This window comes from Hydra viridissima, unplaced genomic scaffold (assembly GCF_058129835.1).
Source record: "Hydra viridissima isolate aposymbiotic clone 2 unplaced genomic scaffold, HvirCarnegie_v1 scaffold_2, whole genome shotgun sequence".
NCBI lineage: Eukaryota > Metazoa > Cnidaria > Hydrozoa > Anthoathecata > Hydridae > Hydra > Hydra viridissima.
Genome location: NW_028324301.1, coordinates 3,496,116 through 3,509,807, shown reverse-complemented (window position 1 = coordinate 3,509,807; position 13,692 = coordinate 3,496,116). Strand labels below are relative to the sequence as shown.

Genomic DNA, 13,692 nt, shown 5'->3' with positions numbered 1-13,692 from the left:
TAACTCGCTCTCTCAAATACTAATACTTTTTCAAATATATGCACTACTTATGGAAAATAGTATAAGTAAATTATGAAGATGGTAAAAATAGGACAGGGGTTTGCATTTTGAAATTATATATACAATTATTTATAAAATGAAAACTAATTTTAGACATATGTATAAAAGTAATCAATGAGACCAATATAGTCACTGAACTTTCACACCAAATGTATGCGCCCAAAAGTCTGACTCTTTTAATTTTAACTTTGCTTTCACAGTGTAAGGACTTAAAGGCGGCAATCTTCCATTCACCATTTCTATCGTATTAAGTTTATGTTCACTCAATGCTGGAATTCCAAACTGCTTATTAACAACACACGATACATCAACCATAAATTCTCCTTCATAAAGAAACAACAATCCACATTGATGACTGACACTGCCCCCAACAGCCATCTAAAAATGAACAAATACTTTTGATTGGTTTTAAAGATAAATAGTTATCAACAAAATCAAACACCATGCATGTTTTAGAAAACTTTTTTTAAACGAACCTTTTTTATGCTCTTATAGAGAGAACCAAAAGGTAAATACAACTCTTTCATAAGCTCTGAAGTTCTATAACATGCTTGGTAGGGGTTCACCTGAATAATCATGTTCTCTAAGTCTTGTTCTGTAGTTGCCAGTTTGTAATATATATATATATATATATATATATATATATATATATATATATATATATATATATATATATATATATATATATATATATATATATATATGCTAAAATGCCCATTTTTAAAAATGTTTCTTACCATGGCAGTTTTTTAAAACAATTGTCATGCTGACCAACTCTCCAATAGTTGAATTAACTACATCACCCTCTTTCAAAATTTTATCATTGATATGAACAACTTAAACGTAAAATTATTTTAAAGAAATGTTAAAATAATATTTAAACAAAAGATAAAAATATTTAAAAGAAAAACTAAAACAACTCTTAAAAATTAAAAGATAACAAAGGTCAATACCCATGCTTATATGAGTGGGTTTTAATTTGGTCACAGTTTCTGAAGTTACTTTGAAGGACTGGAGGTATGTCACACCTCTGTAGTTAGTATCTGACTTCAAAAGTGTTAAGTCAATTACAATTCATATTATTTTCTGAATGACACCTAATCAAAACAACCTTCAAAGTTATATATTAGCTGTGTAATGAAGTGTGTGAGATCTCATTCTGAAAAATGGAGTGCAGAATAAAATGGAAAAAGATACAAGTCTCCAGTTTAAGTATACAGATTCAGTTATAAATTTTTGATAAACACTTTCAATGGTCTAAAAAATGGAAATAACAAAAAAATAAATAAAGCACTGAAATAAAATGTTAACCCATAGCTATTCTTTTTATCTTTACATTTTAATATCTTTATCTTTATATTCTTTTAATGCCTTTTGTTAAAATGTGAAGTTGTTTTTATTTTTTTTAATTGTTGCATAAAAAATTGGGGTTTTCACAGATATTTTATACAGTACAAAACTATAAAAAGTTTGCATTTGATTTTAACTCTCCCTTTAGGAACAAAAAATAGGTCAGTTTACTTCATTTAGCTATTGATTTACTTAGTGATTGATTTATTTAAAAAGATATTTATTTTAGCGAATATTTGGAATTCAAAGAGCAAAAAGTAACGTTAAAAACCTCCATTATGAACTCTGAAGGTGGGAGACTCATTCGTGGATAGTGAATTTGAATACTAGAAATAAAGAAAAATTAAAATAACATAATTTTACCATTGTTTTATTTTTAAATTTCAATCTTACAAAAATAAATAACCTAATTTTTTTCTTTGGTTCCAACACTTGCGCAAAAGATACTCTACAGCATTCAGGAACATCTGAGGAAATAAAAAATGATCAGAACTATACAGTTCATACATTCATTACTATTTCAAATTGCAATAAAACAAACATTGGTAAAACTTTGTATTTGTTTGGACAACAAATCTAAAGTTTTACCAATATCTTTATTTTCAATCTTGATGTTGCTTTCTACATCCATCGGAATTGAAGTCATGTTAATTGCATGAAAGCATATTAATGAACATGTTGGGTGCCTGTAAAGAAAACAATAAATTGAAAATTTACTACAAAAAAGTTCGATTAAAAAAGCTCACAAAACTAAAAATTTCCATACAAAAAATAGCTTTATACCTTTCAATCTCATTTACATTAAAGTCATACAAAACAAGAGAAGGCATCACTTTAATGAATGTGACCCACATAATCTTTCGAGCATAGCCAATTGTTTCCCCTTCTTGGCAGGAGTATGTTATAGATAATGAAGTTTCAATCTTTTCTTTGCTATTACAATATTTCCATGAATCTTGTGGCATCAGCTCAATGTCCAAAAATAATGATTCTTTAGGGAGTAGAGGTAGTTGAGATGTTGCTTGTTCCTCATTAAAGATTATTTGAGAATCTACAAAATGATTATGAAAATGAATATGAAAATTTTTTATATAAATTCACAAGATATTCTTCTTTGAACCTTAGAATTTTACTATTTTTGTGTGTTTTGCATTAAAGAGAAAGTTTAGGATAAAACAAAAATACAACCTTCATTTTTCACTTTAAAACTGAGTTTTGTGATGGACACTTTTCCAGTATTTTCAAGTGTTAACTTTCCACAACAACTATGTAGAAAACAAACAAAAAACATAAAATAATAGATAAAAATATTTTTATCATAAGCAGTTGTAATAATCATTACAGTTGCTAGTATTATCATTTTTTTGAGGTTATCACTATTTTTATCATTGTAACTACTGTAAATATTATCACTAGTAAATATATTGTTAAAAATAGTTATCATTTTTATTTCAATTTTAAATCATCATATTTGGCATATACAAAAAAGTCTTAGGAATTTACCAATAACTTTTATTAGGTAATAACATAAGAAATCATGTTGCCAGAGAGACTGTTGCATTGGTTTAGATCAGGGCTATAAGCTGATTGACTGATTGATGTGACATGCCAAAAATTGTTTTTACAACTTTTTATGATTTTATGTGTGCATTAGAAATTAAGGAGGCCATACTGCAGTAGTTCATGTCACACCAGCTAATCAATTTAAAATGGAACTAAAACATTCGTATGGCTATTGTAAATATGTTATAAGGTGTGATTAAGACTACATTACATGAAAAATAACAAGCTTTCTAATGTTATTATTATGTAATTAAAAATTTTCTTAAATGTTTTTTGTTATTTGGTGTGTAACAATACTATTTGGATAAATAGCTTAAGAATTTACCTGTGACCTTGATATAAATTAGCAGATGTAAACAAAGTTCGATAGTTTTTATCTTCAGGGTCTAATGTGCATGCACTTGGAGCTCGAGGAAGAGTACTGCTTAGTCTAAGAGCAGGCATTGGAGGTGTGACCTCAACAGTTATTGGAGCTGGCAAGTAAATTGTATTTGTGATTCCAAGAACTGCAACTTTGTAACCTGTTTTAAAGGTGGAAAATACTTTAAAGTAAAAATAAAAAAAACCAGGATATGAGTTATTCCTGTTCAAATAGACATAGCTAAAGAGATCCAGCATATATATATATATATATATATATATATATATATATATATATATATATATATATATATATATATATATATATATATATATATATATATATATATATATAATAAAAGTAGATCACAAAGCATTAACATTTAAGTATATTTAACAAAAAATGTTTTGTTTTTGTTAGACTTCTTTTTGTTTCATAAGCAAATAAATGTTTTCTGACAAGAAAATCTACAAAAGAATTTAGGAAAAAATAAAAACTTTTAGAAAAAGAAGAAAAGATATGAATATAGGAACTTTGCATATATATACATTCCTCTAAAATCACAAAATGTAGTGTCTACAAGGTTTGAAAGAACTGTCACAGAGAGCATTTATCCATGGTTTTCTCATATCCTGATAGTATTTCTCATTTGTAGAAATGAATCCAACCCAAAGAAAATGAAAGTTCAAAAACGCCAGAAAGAAAATGGAAATCAGGTAATTTTTATAGTTTTGTCATATAAATTAAGTGATTAGGAAGCAGACAGGTACTCTCCTAGTTTAAGAGGAAAAAAAAGGAACAGGTTTTTGTTTTAAAACATTTAGGAATGTCTTTTAAAGTAAACTTATTATAAGAACAATTGTAAAATATTGTTATAGTATTCTTATATTGAGTCCCAAAGTCAGTAAAGCTGGGTTCTAAAGCAACACAAAATAAGTCTTCAAGAATGAAAAAAAATTGATCAAACAGCTGGATCTCTTTCAGTTTAAAAACAAGGAAATCCTTTCAATACTTCATAAGAATTGCATTCTATTTAATGAGTATATGAAACAAAGGTTGATTAATAAACCTAAAACTAAAATTTTTTGAGGATTTTTATGAAGTAGTTACTATTAAAATGGAAGAGAAAAAGTACCGTATATACTTGCGTATAAGTCGAGAAATTTTGGACGAAATATTTACTCTAAAACAGCAATTTGACTTATATGCGGGTCAGAAAAAAAAGAAATTTATTCCTAGAAATTTTTTTTCGTATTTCTTTTTTTTTGATTAAAAAATGTTTCATTCAAATTCCCACTTCGATTTATACACGAATCGACTTATACGTGAGTATATACGGTATATTGAGCTAAATAAGAATATGTTGTTAGGAGCCTTCCAGAGTTTCTATTTTTATAAGAAAGTATAGGGAACAAAATATCTAGGATCCACAATTTAGAATTGTCAATGACTCAGGAGATGAATAATTAAAGATTATTATACATAGAGAAAAAAAAATGCTGATAAAAACACAACTTGCGCCCAACTAGAAACAAGTTTGCAAGTAGATTCCATTTGTTTGTTTTTTAACTTAAGTTAAAAACATTTAACAGAAATTCTGTTTAAATAAACTTTGAAAACAAGTTGATAAAGCATAAAACACTAATTTACATTCCAAGAATTATTTTTGGTCATTCATTACATAAAAAATATTACCAGCACAATCTCACTGATAAACAAAGACACTTCTTAATTTATCAAGAGTGCATTGTTTGCAAATTCAATTGTCTTTTCATTAAATTTTACAAGGAAGTGATGGAGCTTTTGACAGCTTTTATAATAGACATTTTCAATGAAACTAAACATTTAAAAGCAAGAAACATTGAAAGATAAACTAAAATTTTGCTTATCATAAAAGTTTAACAATAAAATTAACCTTTTATAATAAGAGCTCCAGCTTTTTTTGGAGTCCCAAGTAACATGAATGGTATGAAACCTGATTCAGCTGGCAGTGCTAATGTTGCAGGGTGAGCTTCAAATGGAATGCCATCTGTGATAAGGGTCTAGAAATAATGATTATAATCTTTCGCCAAAACGAAATAAACCAATAAACGCAAATATTTTGAGAAAACATCTTCAAAAACACTGTAAGAGAACACAATAAACATCTCCACAAATACTATAAGAACACACAATAAAAATCTGTAGAAATATTTTGAGAATGATAGTTACCATATTATTAACTTTAATCTCAGCAGGTAAAGGATTCTCTACAAACATAACAACTTCAGAAACATCTCCACAGACCCAAACTACAGCTGAAATTCAAAATAAAGTTGTAAATGATAAAATTAAATTTGGCTACCCTTTCATTACTAACTGGGCTCAAACTTCATAATAACATTTAATGGTTTATATAATTGTGAATCATGAATTAGATTGCAACCAAATATTAAGGTACCAGTACATTGGTAGCTTGTTACCATGGTAGCAGTTGCTTACATAAAAAAATTTAAATAATTTGGAAGTATTAAGACCTTTTTGATCTTTTGGTTTTGCTTTTGTAGAAAGTGATGAAAATATGAATGGATTGTCACTTCTTTTCACATTGTTGGATTTAAATGGTTCCAAATGGTGAGGTAACTTCTTTGGATAAAAATCTCTGTAAAAATAATATTTGCGAAATAAAATAAAATTCTGATAAAATGTCTTAAAATTTTGAATTTCTAATTATTCTAAAAGTTAACAATATAAAAAATGCTCACTTTATAATTGGCAGTGGTTTGATTAGTTGTATTTCAATTTCAGAATTTAATTCATTGTGTAATGGCTCTTTTCCATCAGAGTATTCTTCCAGCCAATCAATCAAATCTCTCTGATTACTTAAACCAATGTCTTTACTGTGCTCCTCCAATATGTAACATATCAATCTAAAAAAAAAATGATTAGTCAAAGCAAAAAAAAAACATTCCAGCATCTCGCTTGCAAAAGAAAAAATGGAAAATAAAATTTCTATGCTATTGACTTGCATATATCAGCTACAACATTTCAAATATCTTTTATTTATGAAATAATCTCTTTATTGAAAAAACCATTTTTATCATTACATAAAACCTCACTTAACACTGTCTAATTTGTTTCCCAGGCTTCTTGAAAGATGCAAAATATCCATAAGAACTTTGAGTTGAATTGCAGGCCATCCTCTCTGAATATCTAGAAAAAAGAAGCAGCTAATAAAATGAGACTTCAAAATAAATTTTTTCTTTAATGTATTGTTAGTTAAGCTTGAAATTTTAACTTTGCTTTTAAAGCAATAATGATGAACTATTATGATTTAATATAATATGTGTAGTAATGTACAGAAAATCTTTTTATATATTTGCTAAAGATGATAAAACAAATAAAATTTCTGTTGAGTTTTGATAGATTTTATTGTGCGTTTTTAGGGAGCTGATTTCAAATGTGACAGTAGTTTTTTCTTCTAAATGTTCAGCTTTAATACTACAGAATTTCACAATTAACAGTACAATTAAGGCAAAAATAATTTTCTTCTCTTAATTATTTGTAATTAATTCTCCTAATTTTGGTGTTTACATAATATAAACACCAAAATGAAAAAAAGTTTTATCAGATCATAGCTGATAGTTTTGCAAGGTGGTGTTTTTTGCTTGCTATATTATGATGTGGAATGTGGATGCTTGCAGAGGTTTTTAAGTTTCCATCAGATATCATAACTTTAGCAAATATAAAGTGGTGATCATAGAAAAAGTACACTCCATAATATTTTATTTTAATTGCATTTTATAGTGTGTTTCTACGTATTTAACTTTAATAGCATTTCTTATGATAAAGAAACGTGTAAGGAACTTGCATTATTGCTTGGACTTAAATATGACAGTGTAACAATTTTGTCATGTGAACATGCTCAATGAAATAGCACATGTTAATGGAGAATCCCATTTATTATCAAAAATTGGAGTTTTTCAATAAAGTTCTTTAGCGAGTACTGGAAACGTAATGTACATTTAATCTTCTTGAAGTAACTGAACATTGGGAAAAACAAACATTGCTCTGTAGAAAAAAAAAATTTATATGTTGTTGAATGGACTAAACATTTCTCAACTTTTGTATCAACAAGGGTGTTCTAGAAAATTGGTTCAAAACTGTCATAAATTTATTGAAAAATAGAATACTACTGATGATAAAATTTGAAAGTCACCATCAAGAAAAACCTCATCCAATATGGATCGTCCATTTGTTTAAAAAAGATCATTTTTTAACTTTTAATGAAATAAAAACCCAAATTGAAGAACAGTATTATGTAGTTACATCAGCCCCAAACATTTGTTGTTGTTTAAAAGAAGCCTTTGAGGTTGTATAATAGGAAGTCAACTAAGTTGGTTAAAGTTTGCAAAAATTTCCCTAAATAAAAATGTTTTCTTTTGCAAAAACGTTTTATGGACTGATGAATCCAAGTTTAATCACTTCCAGTCTGATGGGAATGTTAGGCATCCTATGAAGCAAGAAAACAACCTAATATATACTTTAAAGGCCGTGAAGCACAGTGGGGGTAATATTAAGGTTTGGGGTGCTATGTCCTGGCATGGTATTGGTCAGTTGATGGAAACTAGGATTGTTATAAATACAAAGTTATATCACAAAACATAATGTAGCCATATGCTGATGATAACATACCTGTTATTTGAATTTTAATCCTTGATAATCACTCAAAACTTACTGCTAGATTTGTAAAATCTTGGGATGAAGAAAATAAATTTAATGTTCTAGAATCACCTTCCCAAAGTCCTCATCTGAATCCAATCGAGATCTTATAGAACAATATTGGGGTGGCTTTATGAGATAAACAAACCTCTAAAATTAGTGAGTTTTGAGGGGAAATTCCAAAAATATGGAATGCCACTTCTGTCAAACAATGTCAAAGGCTTGTTAACAGCATATCATCAAGATGTGCTGAAGTAATTAAGACTACCTAACAAAATGTTAATGGTAATTTTAATGTTTTGATGTAGACTTTTATACTGCACAATGTTTTTGTTAGATGCGCTATTTCTATGATCACAACTTTTCAATAACTATAGTTAGACTTGTCAATGATTTTTTTTCTTATGACTCATTGCTAATAAATGGAAATTCATTAATTAACGTTATTTATTTAAGCTATATTGACTTTAACGAAGAAGACATTAGGTGTGCAATTCTTAAGATCACCACTGCATTTACATTAGATTTTAAATAGATTTATCTACTAGATGTATATACAAATATGTTATATATACAAATATATTTTTACAAAAAATGTCCCTTTAAGGGACATTTTTTACAAAAATCTGCCTGATTTTCACAGAAAATGTCTTTTAAAGGCAAGATTTTAAAATATTGTTTTGTTTTGCTACATTTACTAATTCTCATTTTATCCACAAAATTTTCATATAAATAACACAATAATATAAGAGAAAAAATGGCTCTAAAATTAGAAAATATGCAAAATAAATTTTGCATTAAAAAAACTTTTTAGATATATGATTTTTTGTATTTCTATGATTTTAAGAAAAGAAACTAAGTGTCTCTTGGTGGTTTCAAAGTTATAATTATAAAGATCAATTGATTTAGATTTGCTGTATATGTAAGAATAGCTTTTCCTCACTTAGCATATCTGAAGAGTTAATTTGCATACAGATTATCCAAACCATAATAAATAATAAAAAAAAAAAAAGAGACAAAAAATATTTACCTCTGGCATCAGTTGTATGTTCTATATCTATTTGATAAGTAGGGCATATTTTCCTTAGTAATACCAATGCCTGTATAAAAAAATATCAAAAAAAGGATTTTAAACTGTTAGTATTTTTAGGCACAAGCAAGTTTACTGCAAGCTTGATATTTTAGAAATATATATGGTTATTTTATCTCTTTGGTCTTTTACTAAATCGAATTTCATGAAATAGAACACCGATTATTATTTATTTATTTTATAGGTAGGAGAAAGGAGAGCATAATAATGCACAGGTTTAACAGGTGCAATTCTGCTACTTACTTTTGAAATTAAAAATGCACTTCAAAGGTTTTTTTAAAAATATATAATGGAATAAGAGAATTACAAACTTAAATATTTTGTTCTGCAAATATCAAATATTCCTGAAAAATCTAAAAATGTTCTTTTTTCCATATTTTTATTAATGAGAATAGAATCAATTTCTCAAAAGACATGAAATCATGAAAATTTATTTTCATGATTTCATGTCTTTTGAGAAAAGATTTGATTCAATCAAGATATCATTTCCTAAAAGAGGCCACTCCTATCTTAAGTATGATAAAGACATGGGTCTCATTTGCAAGGAACATGCTAGCATACCATCAGACTGGCATGAAATATTCAGGGCTGCTAGAAAAAACCTAAGTCCCTACAATGTCATTGAGCTATAGAAAGATGTGGTAAAAAAAAATGACTCAAGTTTTAAAAACTGAGCATAAAGCTGGATGTCCTGTTCCTATGAGACCTCTAATAGAAATCATGTTCTCAAGCACATCACCTGAAGTAATTAGTCATAGAGACTCATGGAATGGACCCAAAATCCCATAGTAAAAGCAGTGGCAACAAAAGCTGGCAAACACTGCTCAACTTGCCCTATGATCAATTTGTTCCAACAGCTACTTTACTACCTTATTTACAAAATTAGTTTAGTAAGTCTTCAGTTGAATTTAAAAACATTAACAATGGAAAAAAAGGTGTAGTCCAAAACAATGGAAAAAAAGCATAAGGAACTGTGTCTTCATCAAATTTTTTTTTTTGGTTCACTCGCTGCAGTTGACAGAAATTTATTAAAGAGAGAACATCCATCATTGGAATACAAAAGAAACAGTGTGCAGCATCATCAGAAGCAGTCATTTCAATAATTGCTGCAAGTGTTGAATTACTATCACCTAGCTCTGCATCTATAAATGAAGAATCAGAGTTTGATTCAGATAATAATGTGAACTGTGCTGGTAAACACAAGCATCTAAGGACAATGCTCTTTGCAAAGGTATTATCAATACCGGATTGTAGCATTTATAAATCTGCTATGATTATGGCAGTTGTATTTACAAGTCCAACTTGTAAAAAATATTACTCTAGACCGTGACTCACATTTGCGAACAGAACTTCCAAAAAGTATCTTATCAGAACTTCCAAAAAGTTGTAGTTGAATTGAAATCCAAGATTTCAATTCAACTACTACTGATGAGACAGAAGCAACATCTTATGCAAGTTATGGAGGATCACTGTAAAGGAACTTAGCAATTTGTTGTTTTTTAGACTATGAAATTTAGATAAACATAATTCAAGCTTCCTGAATGATTTTACTGCAGTTGCAAACATAACACAAAACAATTTATGCAAAAAATCATTTGTCATAATTACAATACCTGAGAAAGAGAATTCTTTGATGAATTGGTATTTTTATATTGAAGAGCAGCTCTATGTCTAAAAAATGCTGACTTCCGTACCAAACCAATTTGTTCATGAATTGATGCAAGAACACTTGAAAACTCAATCTGAAACAAACATAAACATCATTTGATTGAAAGATAAATAACTTCAAACTATTTACCTACATCATTTTACATGAATTAGGGAAATCCCAAAAATTTAAAAATAACCAGTGGATTATTGACTTTAAGTTACAAAATCTTGAAATTTTTCAGCATATATTTGATTTTTTAATTTAGAGAGTATTTACATAAATTACAGAAAATTACAGTTAATGAAGAAGTAGATTCACATGGATACCCTTGCTTTTAAGGGCAGCAAATATCAACATATGACTAAGTTGTTATGGTGCATTAGTTTTGAGCACCAATAGTGATTGGCATTGAATTAAAACAGAAATAAGCCTTATTATTATAGGCCATTTTAGAATTAATATACTTTAAAATTCTAAAAGTTTTTAGATGCTAAAATTTTTTATTTTAGCCTTTTAAAACATCACAGCTCTTCTATATTTAGCTGAGAATATATTTACTTGAATTCAAGCAAATACAATTCTAGTAAAAAAGCCTCAATTCCTGTATCCAAATATAGTTTTTTTACAACTTGTTCCATTGATTCTTTTGCTTCTGATTTCTATTTTCTAAAACATGAAAACATTATGAAAAATTCAAAAGAAATTTTTTACATAAGAGTCACAAGAGCTTTCATTTTTATTATTTCTATTACAACGCTAAATGCTTTCTTTTGTTGTCTTTGAAAAAAAATTTTTTGCAACAAGTTTTTGAACACCAATTGATGTCACTTAATTTTATGTAAAACAAGAAAATATTTCCATAGATAAACATGTTGCAACATCTTTAGGATCTTACCTTTTCAGCATCATTAAAGGTTAATGGGAGAACAAGAAGACTTTGAACAACTTGCGCAATTTCCAATTTTTTCTACAGAAAAAGTATTTATGATTTTAAAAAATCTTCATTAACACATCTTAACAACGTAACTTATTTCTATTGTGATTTGGATTGATGAGTATTTCCAACATAAATATTTAATCAACATCAATCCAGGATTGTAACCATCATGTAAGCATTAGTTGATAAATAACTCACTATTTAAAAAACTGTTTAAAATATAGATATATAATCTACCATTTAGTGGCCATCCAATATTTTGTAGCATATTTTCAAGCACAAAAACAAAGTTTTCAATATCAAAAGTCAAATAACTAAAAGTCAATACCTTTAACTTAATCAAAAATCTTATAAACTTAAAGTGTGCTTCAATCTCAATTGGCCCAGTAATATACCGCCGATAGTGACGTAAGCATTCATTGTACTTTAAAACAATCTCATCGTTTGTAAGAGGTAAAGAGGGCGACACTTTAGCAAAGGTAATACTATCAACATTCACATTGATGTTTGGATTGTCTATGACTAACTCCTGCTTGCTCATTTTTTTTATCTCATTGCCTAATCCAATGGTAGTTGAGACAGCACAAAGTCCTTCTAATGCACTTCCAACCCATAACAAATCGTTTGCATTTTGTAAGGATTCAACAGCCTGTTGATAATACATGACTGAATCTTGATAATGGCCAGCAAGAAAGCAAAGATCTCCTTGAATTTTTTTATTACGACCAATGCATTTCTTTTTGACAACTCTTAAAAAGAAAATTAAGTTTGAAATGATTATAAAATTGAATAAAGCATTCTTTTCTCAAAAGTTAGTTAACAAAGGGCAACCAAACAGAATATAAAAATAAACAGAAGTAAAGCTTAAGATTTCAAATATAAAAAAAAAGGAATAAATTACAGCTAATTTCATAAACTACGGTACCTAGTATCAGATTCAGAACCTGTCTGATCTTTATCATTTGGTGTAGTTGGCATTATCATCCTTTCTGGATTTTCATTTATCTTATCAATACGCTTTGACTCTAGTATTACATGCAGTGATGAAACAAAGGCATTAATAAAATGCAAGAACTCTGTATTATTTTCCTGATTAGCCACATTAGATAAATATAAGACACTTTTGTTACCAATTGTGATTGTAGGCTCTTCTGGACCAATTATGATACACCTTGAATCATAAAGAAAAGAGTCAAATTGACTAACTAAGTTAGAAAAACGGTGCACTATTTTCTCATAATCTTTGCCATGCTGCGAAGGATCAGCTGATAATTTAGCCACGCCAATAAAACCAAGCGGACGACGGTGCATTTGAAGGCAACCCCATTCAAGAGCTTCTATGCTATAACCTTTTGTAAACTTTAACAAAATCCTTCGATTTGTTCCAAGGATTTCAGCATGACTAATGTTTAAAAGTTTTTGTAAAACAAAGCTAAAATCTTGATCAGAGGTATTGAAAAAAGGTCTCACTAAAATCAAAAGTCGACCATGATCAAGTAAATTTGGTCGAAAATCATAACGCATCATTTTTAAGTTTGTTTCTAAAAAACAATATAAGAAAGATATTTTTGTTACAAACTTGTTAACCTTTTAAGTATTTCATAACACATGCCAACTTAAATACAGGCAGAAAGTGCATATTTCAAAATTCTATTTTGCCTGCAATTTTACCTGATACACTTTTCTCTTAAGTATATTAAATAGAAAACTGAAAATTTTAACTATTAAATCTTTTCGGATTTTTCTTTCCATTTCAATGATTAATTGAAAACAAACTTAAATAAGGCTGAGAGAATTTATCAGCAAAATATACCTTTTTATGCTTTTATGCTTTTTATACTTTTCAACAGTATTTTATGGTAACTAGGTTTTGGCTTTGAATAAATATACCAAAATGAAAACACAGTTCAATATGAAAATATATATTTTAATATACCTATTGTATAAAATAATTATTTAAAGAAAAGAATACATAGCTG

At 28.1% G+C, this 13,692-nt stretch overlaps 1 protein-coding gene across 2 annotated transcripts; it reads right to left on the bottom strand.

Annotated features, from left to right (window-relative positions):
• Positions 1-14: 14 nt before the first annotated feature.
• Positions 15-13,316, bottom strand: LOC145187965 (trafficking protein particle complex subunit 9-like). 2 transcript variants are annotated; one of them, XR_016449984.1, is made up of 21 exons: positions 12,639-13,316; positions 12,042-12,462; positions 11,672-11,743; positions 10,739-10,867; positions 9,066-9,135; positions 6,433-6,526; positions 6,079-6,243; positions 5,851-5,975; positions 5,546-5,631; positions 5,250-5,376; positions 3,299-3,494; positions 2,599-2,675; positions 2,194-2,461; positions 1,999-2,096; positions 1,817-1,877; positions 1,682-1,736; positions 1,258-1,317; positions 1,014-1,103; positions 798-896; positions 537-655; positions 15-438 (listed from the first exon to the last, which is right to left on the bottom strand). XR_016449984.1 is itself a non-coding variant. In XM_090079428.1 (21 exons), exons 1-21 carry the CDS (start codon positions 13,238-13,240, stop codon positions 190-192), a joined length of 3,267 nt encoding a protein of 1,088 aa, XP_089935554.1. In that variant the 5' UTR covers positions 13,241-13,316; the 3' UTR covers positions 148-189. The 2 variants fall into 2 exon arrangements, 1 of the variants encoding a protein (XP_089935554.1); XM_090079428.1 differs by having other exon boundaries at positions 148-438; positions 1,014-1,107.
• Between the last annotated feature and the right edge of the window lie 376 nt (positions 13,317-13,692).

What these genes read in the sequence shown, in the direction of transcription:
- LOC145187965 (XM_090079428.1), bottom strand. Translation starts at nt 13,240, where the DNA reads ATGATGCGTTATGATTTTCGACCAAATTTACTTGATCATGGTCGACTT. An exon ending in AATTTATATCAAGGTCACAG is followed by an intron (nt 2,676 to 3,298) that starts GTAAATTCTTAA and finishes TTTTCTACATAG; the next exon opens with TTGTTGTGGAAAGTTAACAC. An exon ending in ACCCACTCATATAAGCATGG is followed by an intron (nt 897 to 1,013) that starts GTATTGACCTTT and finishes TTTACGTTTAAG; the next exon opens with TTGTTCATATCAATGATAAA.